We start from the raw sequence: 22878 nt of genomic DNA, 5'->3' as shown, positions 1-22878 counted from the left end.
TGTTTTGTTTGTTTGTTTGCTTGCTTGCTTATTTATTTATCTTTTTATCAATTACTTGGGCAGTTTGCACATGTGCCAAATGACAACTTGTAGGAATTGGTTCTCACCTTCCACCAGATGGAATCTATAGAAATTGGGCCATCAGTCGTAGTGACAAGTACCTTACTTACCTGCTGTGCCATCTCTCTGGCCTTTTGCAGATATTAAATCAGAAGTTTTCCAGGTGCTGGAGTTGACTCCCTGGGCATAAGCTATGCTAGGAGACTGTGCAGGAGAGACCCTCCTCCCCAGCCCCGTTGCCTTCTCTCTTTTTTTTTCCCTGAGTTAGACTTTCTCTGAGTTACCTAGAGTGGCCTTAAACTCACATGTAGCCAAGGCAGGCCTCAACCATGCGATCCTTTTACATCCTTCCAAGTACCTAGGATACAAGACTTCACTGTATGTCCATGCTCTGCATGTGTGTGTGTGTGTGTGTGTGTGTGTGTGTGTGTGTGATTTATGTTTTTTCCCTGTATGTAGGCTGTGCACTAAGGGCATGCAATGCAGTGCCCTCAGAGGCCAGAAGAGGCCTCTTAGGTCTGGGGTTACAGACTATGTGGGTACTTCTAATTGAACCCGGGTCCTTTGGATGCTGGAGCCCATTACCAGTGAGAGCCATCTCTCCAGCCTCTCTGTGATTTCAGTAGTTCCCTAACTCCATTTTGCAGAATTCTCATAGGCGTTTGCTCGCACATATAAATATGCATTTTATATAAACTTCCTCTCTCCCTGAAGGTGATTTTGAAGTTTGTCATAACCTTGGTGGGGACGGGTATTTTATAAAGAGATTCATGTCTCTCTGATATTGCATTTAAACAATCTTTGTATGCTAATGAGGGTAAGCTAAACAACATTTGTCTCTGAAGTTTTACAAGATATTTGGTGGCAAAAGCCTGAAGTTTAGTAGAGCCTCACAGAACAGAGAAACATCTTTTTCCCTTTCCCAGTACCTGTCAGACATCCACCATCTTCACTTCCTGCCGGCTCTTTGATATTGCACAAAGTATTTAACATTTTCAAGACTCAGTAGCAAATACTTGCTCCGTTCACTTGGATGCTTCAGGAAAAGATGCCCATGCCTTTAATCCCAGCTCTTGGGAGGCAGAAACAGAGGCAAGCGGATCTCTGACTTTAAGGCCAGTCTGCTCTCTAAGTTAGCCAGAACTACAGAAAGATATCCTGTCTTGCCGGCCAGTGGTGGCCCACGCCTTTAATCCCAGAACTTTGGAGGCAGAGGCAGGTGGATTTCTGAGTTCAAGGCCAGCCTGGTCTACACAGTGAGTTCTAGGACAGCCAGGGCTCTACAGAGAAACCTTGTCTCAAAAACAAAACAAAACAAACAAACAAACAAAAACAACAACAAAAACCCAAAACAGCTGGTCTTGGTGGCACACACCTTTAAATCCCAGCACTTGGGAGGCAGAGGCAGGCGGATTTCTGAGTTCAAGGCCAGCCTGGGCTACACAGTGAGTTCCAGGACAGCCAGAGCCATACAGAGAAACCCTGTCTCGAAAAACAAAACAAAAACAAACAAACAAAAAAACAAAACAACAACCCTCCTATCTTGAGCTGGAGAGATGGCTCAATGGTTAAGAGCACTGACTGCTCTTCCAGAGGTTCTGAGTTCAAATCCCAGCATCCACATGGTGGCTCACAACCATCTGTAATGAGAGCTGATGCTCTCTTCTGGTGTGTGTGAAGACAGCTACAGTGTACTTATATATAATAGAGATAAATAAATCTTTTTTTAAAGAAAAGAAATCCTGCCTTGGAGGCTGAAAAGATGGCTCAATGGTTAAGAGCACTGACTGCTCTTTCAAAGGTGCTGAGTTCAATTTTGGCAACCACATGGTGGCTCATAACCATCTCTAAATGGGTTAAAATGCCGTCTTCTGGTGTCTCTGAGGAGAGCAACAGTGTATATATAAAACAAAACAAAGGGAAAAAAAAAAGCCTTTGTCTTGAAAAACAACAAAACAAAACCATTAAGAAAGGCCCTCTCAGGGCTGGTGAGATGGCTCAGTGGGTAAGAGCACCAGACTGTTCTTCCGAAGGTCTGAAGTTCAAATCCCAGCAACCACATGGTGGCTCACAACCATCTGTAACAAGATCTGACGCCCTCTTCTGGAGTGTCTGAAGACAGCTACAGTGTACTTACATATAATAAATAAATAAATCTTTAAAAAGAAAAAAAGAAAGACCCCTGCCTGCCCCCCCACCCCGACTGTGAGTTATTAGAACTTTCATCTTTATTTGCATTTCTTTGTATCTCAAATGCCAATAAGATCTTACATATAGTAATAATTTCTTTCTTTTTTGTTTTTGTTTTGTTTTGTTGGTGTTTCAAGACAGGTTGTTTTTTGTTTTGTTTTGTCTTTGTTTTGAGACAGGGTTTCTCTGTATAGCCCTGGCTGTCCTGGAACTCACTTTGTAGACCAGGCTGGCCTTGAACTCAGAAATCCTCCTGCCTCTGCCTCCCGAGTGCTGGGATTAAAGGTGTGCGCCACTAAACCCGGCTCAAGACAGGGTTTTTTTTCTTTACCATATATATATGGCAAATAGACATTAACTTTTTTTTAGTTCTTTTTTAAAAAGATTTATTTATTATTATACATAGGTACACTATAGCTGGCTTCAGACCCATCAGAAGAGTGTGTCAGATCTCATTATAGATGGTTGTGAGCCACCATGTGGTTGCTGGGATTTGAACTCAGGACCTTTGGAAGAACAGTCAGTGCTCTGACCCACTGAGTCATCTCACCAGCCCTAACTGGTTTTTTTTTTTTTTTTTTTTAAGTCAGGGTTTATAGCCCTGTAGACCAGGCTGGCCTTGAACTCACAAAGATCTGCCTGCTTCTGCCTTCTTAGATCTTCTTAATCCCTGGCTTCTTAGATCTTCTTAATCCCTGGCTCTTATTGTAACTCTTGCTGACCTGGAAGACATTATGTAGACCAGAGAGATTCTCTGCTTTGTGAATGCTGGGATTAAACGTGAGGATACCTAGAACTATCTAAAGTGAAGTTTTTGTTTTGTTTTGTTGGTGTTTCAAGACAGGTTGTTTTTTGTTTTGTTTTGTCTTTGTTTTGAGACAGGGTTTCTCTGTATAGCCCTGGCTGTCCTGGAACTCACTTTGTAGACCAGGCTGGCCTTGAACTCAGAAATCCTCCTGCCTCTGCCTCCCGAGTGCTGGGATTAAAGGTGTGCGCCACTAAACCCGGCTCAAGACAGGGTTTTTTTTTGTTTGTTTGTTTTTTGTTTTTTTTTTAAGATTTATTTATTATTATATGTAAGTACACTGTAGCTGTCTTCAGACACACCAGAAGGGGGAGTCAGATCTTGTTACGGATGGTTGTGAGCCACCATGTGGTTGCTGGGATTTGAACTCTGGACCTTCGGAAGAGCAGTCGGGCGCTCTTACCCACTGAGCCATCTCACCAGCCCTCAAGACAGGGTTTTGTTTCTGTAGTTGGTTAGGTAGTTGGTTAACCTGCTCTAATCTCCCTGGCGGCTGGTGGCAGGAGTTCCTTGCTTCTGGCCTAATGTGTGGATTCTTGAATGAAAGACACAGACATACACACACACACACACACATGTATGTAGCCTTATATTTAATACAACTTAATCCCTCAATGGCCGGGCTATTCCCAAACTTCCAAGTTGCTACCCCCATACTCCTGAATTATTAAGATCTATATTCCATCTTTGCTACCCTAGACTCAATGGGGGGGCACCCCTGGGGCCCCTCTTTCCAAGTGCTTAGATGGTTGTATGCTTTCCCTTCAGGGGCTCTCCAGCCTGGATCTCACCCCCCTCCCCGCCATGGCGATTCTGAGATTCTGTCTCTTTGTCTGTCCCCTGGGAATCCTAAAGAGTTCCTCTCACCTCTGTCTCTCTCCCCAGCCATTTGCTGCTGGCAAGTTTATTCACCAATCAGAACCAGCTGGAGGCAGGGTCCCTTGGTGTCTCACATGCTGGATTCTCATTCCATGTTGGGAACCCATAATGCAAGCATTAATACAAATCAGTGACAGGGTCTCTCTGTGTAGTCCTGGCTGTCCTTGAACTCAGACATCCACCCATCACTGCTCCCTGAGGGCTGGGATTGAAGGCCTGTGAGGCACCACTGCCCGGCAAAATGAAGTATTTTAGTTAATTAGGATTTACTAAGGTTGATGTGCATCAGGGACATAGGCTTAGAGCTATTTAGAAGCCATAGCTTTGGGGGCTGGAGAGATGGCTCAGTGGTAAAGATTACTGACTGCTCTTCCAGAGGTCCTGAGTTCAATTCCCAGCAACTACATGGTGGCTTTGTGTCTGAAGCTACAGTGTATTCATAAGCATTCATCTTTCTTAAGATTTATTTATTATTATATCTAAGTACATTGTAGCTGTCTTCAGATGCACCAGAAGAGGGCGTCAGATCTCATTATGGATGGTTGTGAGCCACCATGTGGTTGTTGGGACTTGATTTAAAAAAAAAAAGTCACAGCTTTGGGGCTGGTGAGATGCTTCCTTGTTAGAAAGTCTGATAAGCTGACTTTAGTCCCTAGAACCAACAAAATGGAAGAAAAGACCAAAGCCTACAAGTTACCCTCTGACCTCCAGATGGGCACACAAAGACAGGGTCTCACTGTGTAGCCTTGGCTGTCAGCCTATCTGGAATACGCAAATACACACAGATCTGTTTATCTTGCTTTCCTAGTGTAGGGATTAAAATGACTTGTGTCACTAGGCCCCGCCCAAAAGAAGGAATTTTTCTTTTTCTTTTATTTATTTATTCATTTATTTATTTATTTATTTTTGGTTTTTCGAGACAGGGTTTCTCTGTGTTGCCCTGTCTGTCTTCTTTTTAATTTTTATCTTTTTGTTTTTGTTTCTCAAAACAGGGTTTCTTTGTGTAGCCCTGGCTTTTCTGGAACTCAGTCTGTAGACCTGTCCGGCCTAGAGCACAGAGACCCACCTGCCTCTGCCTCCCTAGTGCTGGGATTAAACACCTATGCCACCACAGACATGCAAGGAGGATTAAAAAAAAAGTTAGAAAAGGAGAGTTTAGAAAGTAGATGATATTGGAAGGGATTCATACGTCCCTGTAGAGGAAATATAGTAATTTTTAAAAGTCTATACTAGCTGCAGTGGTGGCACATGCCTTTAATCCCAGCACTTGGGAGGCAGAGGCAGGGGGATTTCTGAATTTGAGGCCAGGCTGGTCTACAGAGTGAGTTCTAGGACAGCCAATGCTATACAGAGAAACCCTGTCTCGAAAAACCAAAAAAAAAAAAAAAAAAAACAAAAAAACAAAAAAACCCAAAAACCAGAAAAAGTCTGTACTAAAACTCAAAGAAACAATTAAAATAAAGTTTAATAAAGAAAAAAAGATTAAGGTGTGCTACCACTGGCCTAAGGTGACAGAAAAAAAAAGCCTGTTTTGTGCAGAGTCGAAGGGAGTTGAGTAGGGGTGAGAAACGGGACGTATTACTGGTTTCAGCAAAGGTGACCTTGTGGAGAGTTCTAGTGGAGCTAAGAGGACAACAACAGATTGCAGTGGATTGAGGAGTGAGTGGGAGTTGAGGGGGTGGAGCAGCTGGCATGGGCATTTTTTCAAGCTGTTTGGTCGAGAAGAAGCACTATGGTGGTAATGTAATCGTGGTATTTCCCCCCTCTGTGGGAACACAGTAGTAGAAGAAAATACAGGGGTACAGGAAATAAAAACACCAAGTGAGAGCCACAGGGTGGCATGCACAGCAGAGGGCAGGATTTTCTTCAAATGCGAGGATCCTACTCCTACTTTGTACTGGATTAAGGGACGAAATGATTGATGGGCCCGTGAGCTTCAGGTTGGGTCGGCTCCCCTGATGGACTGTGTTCTCTGGAAGTTGGGAGGCAGGCCACAAGCAAGGAATCCTTTGAGTGGCTATAAGAACAGTTTTCCACAGCAAGAGTAGGGTTCCCAACAGGTTGGAAGACATTTGAGGCTCCCGGGTGGGAAGCTGGTTGATGGGGAAGGACGAAGGGACTGGGAAGTTTGATGTGCAGGGGGGAGTTGCATTTGTCCTACTGAACAGGAGTTTTTCTCACAACCCGCTGCTGCTTTTTTGATGGAGATGCCCCCTTCTACGTGGAGTTGGCCTTCCGTTCTCGACCTAGGCTCACCCCACGTCTAAGGCCACGCGCCTTCCTGTCCTCGCCGAGGACCAGCTGGAAGCCATTTTGATTATGCTCCACCAAAGAAGGAGGACAATACAGCCCCGCCCAGAGCCAGGCGCGCCCCCGCGGCGGGACTGGTGCGCGTGTCCGCGCCTCTTCCCGCCGACCTGGCGGGCGCCTGGCCCAGGCGGCGGAGGCGCGGGCCGTGGGGGGGAGGAGGAGGGGTGGTTATGTAAGCGTTGCGCGCTCCCGCGAAGCGGCAGCCAATGAGAAGCCCCGGATGCTCGTGCTCGCGCACGCAGGGCGGGGGGAGGGAAGCGCACGACGTGCGCGCGCCCTCTGCCTCGTCCACCGCTGCCGCCTCCTCCTGCCGCTCCTGGTGCTGCTTGTGCGCTCCCTCAGTGCGGACCCGGTGCCTCTTTTGTGAAGCGGCAGCTGAGGAGACTCCGGCGCTCGCCATGGCCGACGAGAAACCCAAGGTGAGCTCGCGGCGGCCGGCTGCGCCTCACCGTGCGGACCGGTGGGTGGCGCGGCCCGGGGTCCGGCCGAAGCCCGCCGCGGGCTTCCCTGCCTGCCCGGGGCCCCCCACGGGGCCAGCGGCGGCTCAGGCCCGGCGCTCCGCGCCATTTTCCTCTCTCGCTCTCTTCCTCCCGCCCGCGCCCGAGGAGGCCCGGCGCCCTCCCCCGCCCCCAGGCCCTCGGAGCGCGCGCGGCGCGGCGCGAGGCGGGCAGGCGGCGCTTCGCGGGAGCCCGCGGGCCCGGCGGCCCCGCGCTGGCTCCTCGGCGGCGCCCGGCGCGTGTAAGGAAAGCGTTGGGCGCGCGGGGTCTGGGGCGGCGGCGAAGGCGGGAGTCGTGCGGCCCGGGGTTTCCCTCTCGGGGCTGGGGCCGCGCCGGATCGGTGGTGTGTGCTCCGGCAACCCCGAGTGGGGGATTCCAGAGTCGGTCCGGCTCGAGGCCCAAGGGGCCCGCGGGGGAGGGGCTGCGCTCTCCGCCGTGCGCCCAGAAACCCGCACCCTGGCGGGAACCATGTGGCTTGTTGTGGTTGGAGGCTTAGGTGCGAGCAGAGAGACACGGGCTCAACTTGAGAACGCGCCCTCGGAGGCACGGGCTACTCTTGGCTGCGGACTAGGGGACCAGCATCAGTCCAGGGCAGGGCACTCTCTGGCCCCGACTCTATTTGGAGGGGGACACAGGATGGACGAATCGAATCCTTGGACATAAACATTTGATTTGCTGAACTGCTGTTGGGGTTGCAATGTACGGGAATACTTGCACGAAGACTGTATTGCAGCCATGACAGCAAAGGAGAGGGGGAAAATAAGCTCTGAACTGAAAATGAAGCAGTTATATAGTCGAACGTTAATCGGAAGATGTAAAAAGGGAGACTCGGGATATCCCTCAGTTGAGTGTGTTCGGTTTTTTTTTTTTAAAGATATGTTCATTTGATATCATTGAGCAGAGTTTGCTAACTTTTATCAAGAAGGTAGCAGTAAAATTTGAAATACAAGGTATGGTTTTCTCACTCCCACCCCAAACCGACTCTAGTAGTTGTAGCTTTGAAAAGAGAAAGGACACTGGTGTTTATGGGAAGCGACAAATTTGGGCGATGACAGGAAATAATGCCATTTTAGAAAATTTAACCTCAGATGCATCACAAATTATGCAAGGAGTTTCTAAGTGTATTGTTGCCTTGCTAGTATCAGTGCTTCTGTACCAGACTTGTAACACTTTGTGCAGGGTTTCTGATCTTTCAGCCCAGGGGCTGGGAACAGCTGTATGCTGTTGGAGAGCCTGAGAGAAACCTGTTGATTCTGAAGCGTTCGGGCCCGCAGCTTCTTTAAAGGTGTTTGTGTTTCACAGTTTCCAAATTACACTCTTATTTTTCTTTCAACAGGAAGGAGTCAAGACTGAGAACAACGATCATATTAATTTGAAGGTGGCGGGACAGGATGGTTCTGTGGTGCAGTTTAAGATTAAGAGGCATACACCACTTAGTAAACTAATGAAAGCCTATTGTGAACGGCAGGTGAGGAATTGATAAGTGTACTTCCACTTAATAATCCATGTACACAGCCGAATTAGGAGTAGAAAATGTACCATCACAGTATTGCATGACTATTTTTGTTAAGATGCATGTGATTATATTGTATGTACATTTGCAGGTAGGTTTAATATTATGATTCTTGTGCTAAACCAGTAATCCCTCATTAGATCCATAAGACTACAAGTTCCCAAGGAGATGTCTGCACTTGAATGAGGGGGGAAAGTGGATTAGTATTTGGTGGGGTTTTTGTTTGTTGTTGTTTTTTCCCTTTTATTATTTAGACAATGCATTCTGTCAAAATATTTGGGTGTGGTAGTACACTCCTTTATTCCCCAGGACTAGAGGCAGCCAGGAATACACAGAAACATACCCTGTCTCAAAAGAGAATTTTAGCCAATTTCAATTTGGGTATTGCAGTTTTTCTGAAGTATGTGGATTTTAGCACACACACACCCCAAACACACTTTTTTTTCCCAATAATTGTAGAGGTCATAGTATGGTATATGCTAAGCCAGATTACTGTATCCTAAGGAAGTTGCCTACCCAACCCAGAGGTTAGAAAATTGTAATCATTTTTGAGAAAAGCATGAACACTTTCATTTTTTACTATGAGGAAAACTCTTAAGAAGAAATAGAAAATTCTGTGTGATTTGGGTGTTGGGTTTTTGTCATTGCTTTGCTGGCTGCCTAGAACATGCTATGTAGACTAGACTGGCCTTGAACTTGGGCCGTCCTCCAGCCTCTCCTCCTCAGTGGGGTAGCAAGCCCCACTGATTTGCACAAATATGGAAAATCAGTGCAGGATTTATTAGAGCGTCCCTTGCAATGCTAAGTTAATAAAGCAAGGGCAACTTCGAAGATGACAGTTCTCTTTCCCACACTGGTTCGTTAGCTGTAGTAATAGCAGAAGTAGGATTTTTCTTGTTTTCTAAGATGTGAAAATTGTGGAATTCATTTTGAGTTTCAAGAAGGCCTCATTTGTGGTTAGATTGGCCTGGAATTCTGTTAGGAGTATAGGCATGTGCCGCCATATTTTCTGTTTTATGCCCCCTTTATAGTACAATAAAGAACTGCCTCCAGACTTGTTTAAGTTCCTGTGTTAGCATTTTATTTATGTCTGGCCTGAAACTCACAGAGATCTACTTGTCTCTGCCTCCCAAGTGCTGGGATCAAAGATGTGTGCCACCACATTGCACGTTTTATATTCTATAACTTTTTGAAACAATCTCCCTAAAGAATTAGTCAACAAAGAAATTTGGGAAAGGGTCCTTTTGAGGTGGCTCTGTGAGCCTGATTGTACCCAGTCCTGAAGCCCACAGTAGGAGAGAGCCTCTGACTTAAGAGTTGAAGTTGTCCTGGGAGCTGCCTCCACTCCTGTACAAGACTAGAATCTCACATGCCAGGCAAGCAGTCTACTAATGACCTGTTTGCCAGCACTCGACATGCTTCCACACACAAACACTTAGTCAAGTTTAGGGATCAGCTAGGGAATAGCCATAGTGTAGTGATGGAGCATTTGCCCACCATGAGGAGGCCCAGGGTTCTGTTCCCGGGTAGAGGTGGTTACCAAAGGGGTTTACTGTGTGGCATCTTCCATTGAACATTCATCACCCACAGGTTTGCCTCTGCCTCCCAAGTGCTGGGATGAAAGGCGTGCACCACCACGCCCGGCTTAAATATTATGAAAACTTTAAATATTAGGTATTAGAAAAGTAATTCGAGGTGCGTTAACTCATATTTCAACATTCAGCAGGCTGAGGCAGGAGAATTACAGAAAAATCAAGGCTAGTCCAGGCTATATAGCAGCAAGGCTTTGTCTGATAAAAAAGAAAGCAGAAGAAACTGGGTATGCTGGCTTACTCTAACCCCAGCACTTGAAGGATAAGGTGGTAGAAATGCTTAAAAGTCATTCTGTGCCAAGTGGTTGTGGCACACACCTCTAACCCCAGCAGCACTCGGGAAGCAGAAGAGTTCAAGGCTAGCCTGCTCTATAGTTCTAGGATATCCTAGAACTGCACAGAGAGACCTTGTCTCAAGAAGCCAAAAAAAAAAAAGTGTCAGGGTGGAGTTAGGGTAAGAATCTCAGTCTTATTATACCAAGATTTTTATTTTTGGTAGTACTGGGTATTGAACCTAAGGCCTCATGCACACGGGGCTATCACTTTTTAATTTCAATTAAGAGGGAGTTACATGTGTCCCATAACTGGTTTCTTAAAGAGTTAGAGGTAGAGGCTCGGTGTGGTTTTAACACCTTTAGTCCCAGCACTTGAGAGACAGTCAGATTTCTGTGACAAGAACAGCCAATGCTACACAGAGAAACCCTGTTTTTGAAAAGCCAAAAGGAAAAGAGGGCAGGCTCACTGTATAAGAGCCAGAGGACCTGGGTGTAGTTCCCAACACCATATGGCAGCCTACAACTTTCCATAACTCCAGTAGCAGATCCAACACCATCAGACATATGCAGCCAAAACACAATGCATACAAAATAAAGATGAATTTTTCTTTCTTAATAAGGATGTGGCCCTGGGGTCTGTTGATAAGAGTTGCCTAATAATGTGCAAAGCTCTGGGTTCTGATGCACTGAACAAATTTGATGTAGCACTAGAGAGGTGCAGACTGGGTTAGGAAGTAAAATGACATGCTCCTCTATAAAGTGAGTTTGAGGGCTTTCTAAGACCCTGCCTCTAAAACCTGAAGTAGGTTCGAGCTATCAAAAGTCAAATTTTGTGCTGGAGATAAAATTTACTGTGTTTGCCCAGCAGGCACATAGCCTCAGCTTTTTAGTCCTTGCCACTAAAAAACCAGAACGCTAAGTTCCAGGCCAACCAAGGCTTCACAGTTACACTGTCTTGTTTTTTGATTGGATTTCTAATGCTCATGATCAAAGGGGCTTCTGTGTTCACGTCTCCTAACAGTGAGCTGAGCTGAGCTTCATCTTCTGTCAGATTATGCGTCCCATCAGACCCCAAGCTTGTCCATTCTAGCTCCTTTTTATTTTTCTTTTCTTTTTCTTTTTTTTTTTTTTTTCATGGTTTTTCAGACAGAGTTTCTCTGTGTAGCCCCAGCTTTCCTGGAAGTCACTCTGTAGACCAGGCTAGGAGATGATCTGCTTCTGTGTCCCCAGTACTGGGACTGTAGGCACCACATCCCTAGCTTGGAGTCAGTTCATCCCATCCATCCACTTTTCCGTGGGTCCCAGCGATTGAACATGGGTTGCCATCTTGCATGGCAAGCCCTTTACCTGCTGAGCCATGCTGCCTGTCCAGACTTTAATTTTTACCTCTAGGAATCTTTCTGGAATCCCCATTCTGTACTGTTGAATCCAAAACGCTAGAATCCTTAGTACTATTGTTAGCTCTATCTTCAGATACTGATCTGTACTTCATATCTGTGTTGATAATAATAGCTAGAAGCCATAGGGTACAGTGACTACTTTGCTGTAAAAGAGATTACCCACATTTTGAAAATGTAGTTTAAAAAATTAAATGCCTTAATTTCCCCATTTTGTTTTCTTTGGTGTGTTTTGTCTTTTGTCTTTTATTATATTTTTATTTTTTTGTTTTTTGAGACGGTTTCTCTGTGTAGCCCCGGCTGTCCTGGAACTCACTCTGTAGACCAGGCTGGCCTTGAACTCAGAAATCCGCCTGCGTCTGCCTCCCAAGTGCTGGGATTAAAGGCATGCGCCACCACTGCCCGCTGTGTACTATTTTTTTTTTTTTTCCTTTTTTTTTTTTTTGGTTTTTCGAGACAGGGTTTCTCTGTATAGCCCTGGCTGTCCTGGAACTCACTTTGTAGACCAGGCTGGCCTCGAACTCAGAGATCCACCTGCCTCTGCCTCCCGAGTGCTGGGATTAAAGGCGTGCGCCACCACGCCCGGCTTACTATTTTCAAGTAGATCATGTATATCCTATGCTAGTCTCACATTTGATACTTTCCTCCGGTGCTGCTACTATTATAGGCAAGTGTGTACCATCTTGGTTTTGAAATAGGTTCATTAAGAAACACAATGTTTATCTGCATAGAAAATGTTAGCATATTGGGGAAGTTTCATAGATACAAGAAGAGAGGTTGAGTTTTTCGTGATTATATGCTATTTGCTTTTTAATCTCTTGTTAGGGTTTGTCAATGAGGCAGATCAGATTCCGGTTTGATGGGCAGCCAATCAACGAAACAGACACACCTGCACAGGTAAAAATATCTCTACTTTTAGGAAAGTTGTGTTTGTGTGTGTGTTTGCAAATTTTTACACATGGGCATGTGTGTATGTGCAGAGGCTACTGAGGACATCAGGTGTCTTGCTCTATTGCTGTACGCTTTAATCTTTTGAGGCCTTTTTCTGAACCTGTCTATCTTGTGAATCCAAACTCCAGTCCTTCTACTTGCTAAGAAGCTGCTGTTAGCCACTGGTCTATCCAGCCTTGGTTTTATTTATTTATTTTTTTTCAGACAGGATTCTTCTGTATAACCTTGGCTGCCCTGGAACTCTGTAGATAGTCTGGCCTAGAGCTAACAGAGATCTTCCTGCCTCTACACTGGCCTCCCAAGTGCTGGGATTATTTTTAAAGCAGCTTTGTGTATGAATGTCAGTGTTGGAGTATTGAATTATAGCCTCTTCTTTCTTTTAATTACTGTACCAAGTGATGGGAAGTGATGGGTTTCATTGTATTCCCCCCCCTTTTTTTTTTTTCTTTTCTCTTTAGTTGTTTGGTTGGTTGGTTTTTCAAGACAGGGTTTCTTTGTGTAGCCCTGGCTGTCCTAGAACTAACTCTGTAGACCAGGCTGGCTTTGAACTCAGAAATCCACCTGCCTCTACCTGGGATTAAATGTGTGTGCCACCACGCCCGAATCTGTGTTCCCCCTTTTAAAGACTTATTTACTGTGTTGAGTGTTTTCCTTACATGAATGTGTGTGCTGTGTATGTGCTTAGTGTCTGAGGAAGGCAGAAGAAAGGGCATTGGATCCCAGAATAGAGTTACGATCTGTGCACTACCACATTGGTGCTGGGAATTGAACCTTTGTTCTGCAGCAGCAGCTTAACCTCGGAGTCGTCTCTGCAGCCTGTTACTGGCATTTTCATATGTATTTGTTTTGTTCATTCTTTCTGGTTCGTCTGTTTTCCCTTTTGTTTATGCAAAATCAGGTTTGACTGTTTTTCAGTCTCAAGCTGACCTGGAACTTGTGTGTCTTAGGACAGCATTGGGACTACTGATTGTCCTGCTTCTCCTTCCTGAAAGCAGAGATATCATCCTCCAGCTGCATTTTCTATGTGTTTGGTGTTGGGGATTGAACCCAAGGCTTCAGACATGTTAGGCAAGAACTATCGGGGGCTGGCAAGATGGCTCAGTGGTTAAGAGCACCAACTGCTCTTCCGAAGGTCCTGAGTTCAAATCCCAGCAACCACATGGTGGCTCACAACCATCCGTAACAAAATCTGATGCCCTCTTCTGGAGTATCTGAGGACAGCTACAGTGAACTTACATATAATAAATAAATAAATCTTTTAAAAACATTTAAAAAAAAAAAAAAAAAAAAAGAACTATCACAGCATCTCTGCTTGTTTTGAGACATGTTTTTGCAGAGACCAAAGCTGTGAAATAGGCCAGAAGGAAAAGGAAGGACTAGAAATATCTTCAGAACATGCAGTGGCTTTCAGTTAACCACTTACTACTGTGTAATAGGTATTCAGTTAATTGATTCAATTTTTTTTATTATTAAAATGAATTATTTGGCTGGGCAGTGATGGTGCATACCTTTAATCACAGCAGAGGCAGTTTGGGATCTCTTGAGTTGGAGGCCAGCCTGGTCTACAGATCAAGCCAGAACTACACAGAGAACCATGTCTCGAAAAACAAAAGACAAAACAAAAAAAAATTTTTTGTTGATAAGTAAAGCTTTGTTGTTTTTATTTATTTATGTATTTATTATATGTAAGTACACTGTAGCTGTCTTCAGACACTCCAGAAGAGGGCGTAGATATCATTACAGATGGTTGTGAGTCACCATGTGGTTGCTGGGAATTGAACTCAGGACCTTCAGAAGAGCAGTCAGTGCTCTTACCCACTGAGCCATCTCTCCAGCCCCTTTGTTGTTTTCTTTTCTTTTCTTTTCTTTTTTTTTTTTTTTTAAGATTTATTTATTATTGTATCTAAGTACACTGTAGCTGTCTTCAGACGCACCAGAAGAGGTCGTCAGATCTCATTATGGATGGTTGTGAGCCACCATGTGGTTGCTGGGATTTGAACTCATGACCTTTGGAAGAGCAGCCGGTGCTCTTAATCACTGAGCCATCTCTCCAGCCCCCCTTTGTTGTTGGAGTGTATTTTGTTTTCTGTTTTGTTCTTTGCTGCTGTAATACTTATCCAGCTTAGAATTACCAGGCCTGGCCAGGCGGTGGTGGCTCACGCCTTTAATCCCAGCACTTGGGAGGCAGAGACAGGCGGATATCTGAGTTCCAGGCCAGCCTGGTCTACAAAGTGAGTTCCAGGACAACCAAGGCTACACAGAGAAACCCTGTCTCAAAAAAAAAAAAAACAAAAAAAACAAAAAAACAAAACAAAAGAATTACCAGGCCTAGAAGAGTTCTCCATGGTAGCTGGCTGTTGAGCCTGACCATTTAGTTCCTATATTGAAGTGAAATTTTAAATTGATTCTTGTGGGGATATTTTTGGTTCTTATTTTAAACTATATATGGGGGGTGTAGTATGTGCACCTGAGAGCGGTTGTCCTGGAGGCCAGAAGAAGGTATCAGATACCCTGGGCTGGAGTTGCAGATGGTTGTGAGCTGCCTGACATGAATGCTGAGAAATGAACCTGGGGTCCTCTGCAAGAGCAGCAGGTGCTCTTAACCACTAAGCCACACTTTCATCTCAGTTTTCATCTATTCTTGTCTCAATCTGTCCACTCCATTGCTCTTGTTAGCTGTATATGTAGATGACTCTTTACAAACATGAACTGTTAAAAGGTAATGCTCTGACTCCCCTAATGTTTTTACAGCATTGTGGGTCGCCTGCCCCTGTGATTTTATAGTATATGGTTGTCTACCTAAAGCATTGTATCCTTTTCCTCTAAAGCTTCCCTTTACAACTGGAAGGGAAAGGAGCTTTGGCTCACTGAAAAAATTTTTTTCTCTTAAAATAGGTTTTCTTTGTATAGCCTTGGCTGACCTGGAACTAGCTTGAATACCTGCCTCTGCCTTGTGAATGTTTGAACTAACGCAGAATTCTTGAGAGTGGAAACTTAACTTTGATCCTGTGAGCTTTTCAGTTGGGCTAATTTTTTTCATTTGTTTTTTGGGTTCTATAGTGATCACGCCTTGACCTTGAATTTACAGGAGCATACCTCACCTTTCTCTGAGTCATAAATCTATGCCGTTTCCTAAGCTTGTATTGAAGAACACTAAGTAGGACTCCAAGGAGTACAAAGTGTGATCCAATGCCTGATTCGAATTCCACCTTTAATTCTCCATTTAAAAGTTGGAGGGGAGCTGAACATGGTGATGAACACCTCAATTTAATCTCAGTGCTTAGGAGGTAGAGGAGGTGCTTCACTGAGTTCCAGCCCAGCCTGGTGTACATAGTGATTTCTGGGACCCCTGCTTCAACCTACCCTATGGCTCCCCCACACAAAACACAAAACGACTAGAGGGGAGTGGCTGAAGCTGTGCTCAGCAATTAACAGCACTTGGTCTTGCTAAGTCTGTTTTTATAAATCGGGCTCAGCAGTTAAGCACATTGTCTGCTGAACCTGGGTTCAATTCTCAGCATCCACATGGCAGCTCACAACTCTAGTTCCAGAGGATCCAACACACGTGCAGCATTAAATAAACAAAACAAACCAATGCACATAAAATATAAGTAAATTGTTGATAAATTTAAAAGGCAGTGTTGGAACTAGAGAGATGGCTTAGTGGTTTAAGAATGCTAGTTGCTGGTCTAGAGAGATAGCTCAGTGGGTAAGAGCACTGACTGTTCTTCTGAAGGTCCTGAGTTCAAATCCCAGCAATCACATGGTGGCTCACAACCATCTGTGATGAGATCTGACGCCCTCTTCTGGTGTGTCTGAAGACAGCTACAGTTTACTTACAAATAATAGTAAATAAATCTTTAAAAGAAAAAAAAAAAGAATGCTAGCTGCTCTTTCAGAGGTCTTTAGTTACATTCCCAGCAATCACATGGTGGCTCACAACCATCCTGTATTGGGATCTGATGCCCCCTTCTAGCATGCACCATGTATGCACAGAGAACACTCATACATAAATACCTTTTATAAAAGGTAGGTGAATCATAGCAATTAAGGGCCATGGCTATTGTTCGAGAGGACCCAGGTTCCTTCCTTTCTGAGCACCAACATGATGGCTCACATACATCTGTACTTTAATACTTGAACGATGTATATACAAAACATTGATTCTTAGCCGGGTGGTAGTATACACCTGTCCTAGCACTTTGGGGGTGGAGGCAGGCAGATCTCAGTTTGAGGCTAACCTGATCTATGCAGGGAGTTCCCGTTTCAAATACACTCTCTCCCCCAAATTATACACAAGAGGTTTTTATCTAAGTTGCAGTCAAGGAAGAACGCCGAAGGCCTTCTTATAAGCAGCACTCTCCAGTTGTCTGTTTTAGCCATAAGGAGGGGCTGTGCAATGCCTTCTTGTAAATGCAGGCAAAACTGATCTCTTACTCGGGAACTTTGTGAAATTTTCAAGTTGAATTTGAAATTCAATTTAGAAGTGTTCTCTTCTGCTGTCATCCTAAGATTTAGAAAACTTCTTTTACATTTTTGTGTGTATTTCCAGAATTGAGAGCTTTTGCAGAGCAGTGTTGGCTCACATCTTTAATCCCAGCATTCTGAGGTAAAGGCAGGGGTGAACCTCTGCCTGCCAAACCTGCTCTACTGAGCAAGTTCCAGGACAGCCAGAGCTACACAGAGAAACCCTGTCTCAAAAAAGCAAACCAACAAACAAAAATACTTGTCCTGGAGTGGTAGTTACATGCCTTTAATATCAGGCAGAGGAGCTCTGTGAGTTCAAAGCTAGCCTGGTCTCATTTGTGTTCTCAGAATGACTCTGGGGATGCAACTCGGGTTCTCAGATCCAACACCTCTTATCTTATCACTCAACCATCTTATCAGCCCACCATTTTTGAGATAAGGTCTATTTGTATAGCTTAGCTTGCCTTCTTCTTACAACACAGTCCAGTCTAAGTTTTCCATCCATCCTTCTGCTTCACAAGGTGGTTCCACTGATAAACGCTACAGTTGTGGTAAGACAATACCTTAAAAAGAGACCAGCTGTTTCTTTTTTCAATTAAAAAAAAGAAAGAAAGAAAAAGATGTTTAGCCAAGTTTTAGGATGTAATACATCCCATGTTCCTTCCCCCAAACAACTCTAGAGCAGCTCATGGAGCCCCAGGCTGGTACAAACATGACTTGTTGAAGATGATCTTAAATTCTTGCTCTTCCTGTCTATACCTCCCAAAAGCTGAGATTATCAACCTCCATTAGGATTTCTAGAGTCTGTGTGGCAGGGAGTGGGGGTGGGGAAGTCAGGATAATTTCAGGCTTCAGTTCTCTCTTTACATTGTGTTCTGGAAGATTCAACTCATTGTCAGGTAGTTGGACTTGTAGGGCAAGAGCTACTACCCACTGCGCTGTCTAGCTTGCCAAAAAAAGAACTTTTAAAGAGCCAGTTCACTTTCTACAAGTGTTGCTTTCTGTGTTAAGACCTTACTCTGGATGCAGAGACTGGTGGATCTGGTGAGGCTGGTGCGAGTTTGAGGTTTGAGATCAGCTTGGTCTATAAAGTGAGTTCCAAGACAAATACAGATGCAATAATATAATTTAGTACTGTGTAGTTTGGGATTTTTGCTTTTTGAGATGGTCTCACTGTATTCCTGGCTAATCTCAATCACAGAGGTGAGCCACTGTGCCTAGCTACTGCATAATTTTAAAAATTTGATTTTGGTCTGATTGTTTTGTTTTGCTTTGTTTTTTTTGTTTTTCCAGACAGGGTTTCTCTGTGTAGCCCTGAATGTCCTGGGCTACAGAAATCCTCGACCTCAGAAATCCTTCTGCCTCTGCCTCCTGAGTGCTGGGATTAAAGGCGTGCGCCACCACACCTGGCTGGTCTGATAGTTTCTTTTGAGGCTATTTAACAAATATGCTATTTCCTAAGCATATTGTGCCTTGTTTTTAAAGTTTACATTTACGTTTTACATGCTTAGCCTTTATTTTTTTAGGTTTTTTTTGTTTTTGTTTTTGTTTTAGTTTTTTTTTGGAGACAGGTTTTCTCTCTAGACCAGGCTGGCCTTGAACTCAGAAATCCACCTGCCTCTGCCTTCCAATTAAAAAAAAAAAAAGTTTTTTTTTTGGAAGACTGGGTATCACATAAGTTGTAGTCTAGGCTGGTGTCAGAGTCTAGAGTCTCAGTACCCTGGAGTTCTGATATTGTGTGTGTGTGTGGCCATGCCTGATGATGATTGGGCTAATCAAAACTGGTTTCCAATGCAGTGCTTAGCTGACTGAAAGTAGGTTTGTAAGCATTTGAGACCAGCCTATGGTTGTCACTTCATTCATTTCCCTTTCTTGAGCTCCATAATGCTGGGCTTTTAGACAAGTGTGTTTCCCCATGCTTGGTTTTCTTGAAACTGATGTCTATAGTAGTGAAGCCTGGGTTGGTATGGGACATGTACTTAAATTTAATATGAAAAGTAGACATTGAAATTTTTTTCCTCACTGGTCTTAAATTTGTTTTCTTTTCTGTGCTAGTTGGAAATGGAGGATGAAGATACGATTGATGTGTTCCAGCAGCAGACTGGAGGTGTCTACTAAAAAGGGAGCCTGCTACTTTACTCCAGAATTTTGTTATAGACCAAGAATACATTCTCAATTAGAAAGCCACAATTTGGTCCCACCACATCCTGACTACTACAGTATAGTTTTCTCTCTTCTTTCATTTCCCTGTCCCCATTTCTTTATTGTACATAAAGTAACTGGTGTATGTGCACACTCATAGTGCTCTCTCTTTCTTTTCCTTTTTTAAACTAAATGACCGATGTTCTGTTCTGGTTGACATGAGATGGAGATGGTCTGGGGAAAAATACTGGGTTTGTGAAAATACCCCCTTCTCCACTAGTGGCATGCTCATTCAGCTCTTATCTTTATATTCCAGTAAGTTATTTTGCTCTCATTGTTTTAACAAAAGAACCCAACAACACCAAATCCTTGCATACCTTGTTCGATTGGAGAATTTTAATGTTTTTCATTTATCATTGTAAAACCAAGGACAATTTTATAACTTTTTTGTACGTAGCTGTTACATGTAGGGCAATCTGTCTTTAAGTAGGGATAAATTACTCTTGAACAAAATGATCCTAGATAGTTTTCCCTTCAAGTCAAGCGTCTTGTTGTTTAAATAAACTTCTTGTTTAAAATGAGCTGTTCTCTTTATTCTGAAGAATATTAAATTGAAATGTTTTAAGGCCAGGTATGTTGGCTCACACCTTTAATCCTAGCACTGGGGAGATAGAGGCAGGTGGATCTTCCTGAATTTGAGGCTATCCTGGTCTATATAGCCAGTTCCACAACAGTCACGACTACATAAAGAGACATTGTCTTAAAAAAAAAAAAAAAAAAAAAAACCTAAAGCAAAGTCAGGAGGGGTGTCACATGCCTTTAGTCCCAGCACTTGAAGCAGAGGTGGGCATATAACTCAGAAGCAACCTGGTCTACATGGCGTGTTTCCTACCAGCTGGGGCAATGCAGTGAGCCCTTATCCCATAAAATAAAGGGCAGGGGAAGGCTGAGGAGTTGAGCATGGGTTTGGTTCTCAGACCCTATTTGGGCCTCACAGTTCTGGTTGCTAAATTAGACTGACACCCTTCTCTGGACTCCAAGGACAGAACAGTGTACACAAAAATCTGTACACAAAATAATATATATCAAGTAAGTAAAGCCAGGGATTTAGATGTGGAGAAAAATGAAGCAGAGTGTCCTGCAACTCACTGTGTAGACCTGTTGACCAGGCTGGTTCTGGGATGAAACCCAGCCTTTAGGGCATGTGTCCTTACCCGCTGAGCCATCTCACTGGTCCATTATCTTCATGTGTGGCCAGGTATAGGTGAATGCACCTGTAGTCCTAGCTCTCAGAAGCAGGTGCAAATTTTAGGGCTGCCAGGGTTAAACCCTTAGACTATGGGGCAGGGAGTAGGCCGGAGAGCATAGAGCTGGCTTTGGCCTTGGCTCATGTTTGTTTTTTGGTTTCTTTTCAAGACAGGGTTCCTCTGTATAGCCCTGGCTGTCCTGGAACTCACTTTGACCAGGCTGGCCTTGAACTCAGAAATCTGCCTGCCTCTGGCTCCCAAGTGCTGGGTTTAAAGGGGTCCGCTGCCACCGCCCGGTTTGGCTCATATTTGTAAGAAGGTTTGAGTTCAGTCAGAATCAGCCTGGGCTATGGAGTGATAATTTTATCACTTTCTAAAAGTTATCACTGGGTACAATTTTAAATTTGAGATTCGATCTGTAGTAGAGCACTTAGAATAGGAGGGCCTGCCTAGGTTTGAGCCTCTGTGTTGCTCCAAGAATTCAAAGTTTATAACAACATCCTGAGATACAGTAAAATCCTGTCTCAGAGTTTTCTGTATTCCAAGCTAGTTTGTGGTTTACAATGTAGCCGATGACGACCACAAATGAGCTTTTTGTTCTCTTCCTATAGAGCATCATGGATTAAACTACAGTAGACCTGGTGGCACTGGTCTAAGGCACGCTGTGTATTTAATCCAGTTCTTAATAAATGCCAGGCTAGGGCTGGTGAGATAGCTCAGTGGGTAAGAGCACCCGACTGTTCTTCCGAAGGTCCGGAGTTCAAATCCCAACAACCACATGGTGGCTCACAACCATCCGTAACGAGATTTGACTCCCTTTTCTGGAGTGTCTGAAGACAGCTACAGTGTACTTACATATAATAAATAAATCTTTTTAAAAAAAATGCCAGGCTATCAGCTGATCTACATTCCTAGCCCTTTCTACCTTCCATTATTCCTTGGGAGGGAGAAGGTTGAGGCAGTGTCTACTATGTAACCCTGGATGGCCTGGAGAATAAATACTGTAGAGCAGCTACCCTTGAACTAAGACTGCCTGATGTTGTGTGACAAAACACAGAACTGGGACATAGGGAACCCACAATAGACCAAAGTATGGAAGCCACCAAAGTCCAACTTGGTGTACCTCGTTGAGTTTTATGGGAGTGAGTTACAGGAGTTTTGGTAAGAGGTGACTTACAGGAGCAGAAATGACTGTAGCATCCCCAAAGCCCATCCCAGCTCACAAACCTGAAATAGTGGAGTAGCACAGCCCAGCCTGCCAGCAGGTTCAAAATGTTTCTTCCAGATGCTTCGGTTGATCTACACCTGGGCCGTTGGCTGCTTTTTGCAGGTATCTAGTGAGAGGGTCGCTTTGGAAGGGAGGTGACTACAGGGGTTTCCTGAAGCTATTTTGACCTTCTAGTTTAAAAAGCTTTGCAGCTGGAGAAAATGAATCTCAGAAGAAACTGCTTCAGCCTCGATTGAGTTGGGATTACAGGTGTGAGCCGATTTACCCCAATAGACTTCTTGATGCGCTACCAACAAGGATGAGGGATACCCTCTGGTGGGATAGGTTGCAAGAGAACTAAAGGGAATGCTTAGTCGAATTTGGTTCTTTTAGCTTGAAAGGCTGAAATGTGGGCTGTTAAGTTTTCTGCCCACATTCAGAGACAGCTCTGCAGTAAGAGGACTTGCTGAACAACCGTGAAAACTGAGTCTGGATCCCAGCATCCACATAACAGGCTGAGTCCCACACATGCCTTGTAGCCCCAGCAATGTGTGTCCTGGGGGGTGGAGTGGGGTCGGGGCTGGAGATCACTGGGGTCACTGGAGCTTGCTAACTTCTAGCTTAGCCAAGAAGATGGCAAGTCCTTTGTTTAGGGAGAGGACTTCGCAGGAATAGGCGGATGGAGGCCAAGGAGGTATCCACAGGGTGCTTTAGCTTTCTGACTATTGATGTGGGGCTCAGAAGGTTGGTGCACTATATGTCAGAAGGGCATGTGTTATGGTGAGACTGGTATTAAGAGCTCCTTGGATGAGACATAATTAGAACATAGTGAAACAGGTTGGAATTTAATCTGTTGTTTGGAATGTGGAGTGTTATTTCCCTGTAAGCAGTGACATGTGACTACAAGATCATTTTAGGATTTAGTATGCTCTTGGGACTTTTATGGAACTTCAAAGTCCAAGAATCCTCATATGGTTTTTTTTTTCCTGTCTTTATAATCAATGTTTTATTTATTTTCATTTCTTTGTTTTTTTTTTTGTTTGTTTGTTTTTTGTTTTTTAGGACTGGGTTCCCCTGTGTAGCCCTGGATATCCTGGAACTCACTCTGTAGACCAGGCTGGCCTGGAACTCAGTGCTGGGATTAAAGACGTGTGTTGCTGCCATCTGGCCTTGTGTGTGTTTTTAAATGTGTTTGAGTGTGTGCATGCATACATGTATGTGCACCCCATGCATGGAGGAGCCTGTAGAAGACAGAAGCAGTCCTGGATCCCCTTGAATTGTAGTTACAGAAGATTGTGAGCTACCATATGAGTGTTGGGAAAACTTAGGCCTTCTATAAGAATATG

General features: G+C 44.2%; 1 protein-coding gene across 1 annotated transcript; it reads left to right on the top strand.

The window, feature by feature from the left end:
• The first annotated feature begins 6530 nt into the window (after positions 1–6530).
• On the top strand, positions 6531–19652 carry Sumo2 (small ubiquitin-like modifier 2). Its single transcript, NM_133354.2, has 4 exons — positions 6531–6663; positions 8078–8209; positions 12344–12415; positions 18992–19652. Exons 1-4 carry the CDS (start codon positions 6643–6645, stop codon positions 19052–19054), a joined length of 288 nt encoding a protein of 95 aa, NP_579932.1. The 5' UTR covers positions 6531–6642; the 3' UTR covers positions 19055–19652.
• The last annotated feature ends 3226 nt before the right edge of the window (positions 19653–22878 follow it).

Source organism: Mus musculus, chromosome 11 (genome assembly GCF_000001635.26).
Source record: "Mus musculus strain C57BL/6J chromosome 11, GRCm38.p6 C57BL/6J".
In the NCBI taxonomy this organism is placed as follows: Eukaryota; Metazoa; Chordata; class Mammalia; order Rodentia; family Muridae; genus Mus; species Mus musculus.
The sequence above is the reverse complement of the archived record's forward strand: the minus strand, read 5'-3'. Positions and strand labels throughout refer to the sequence as shown.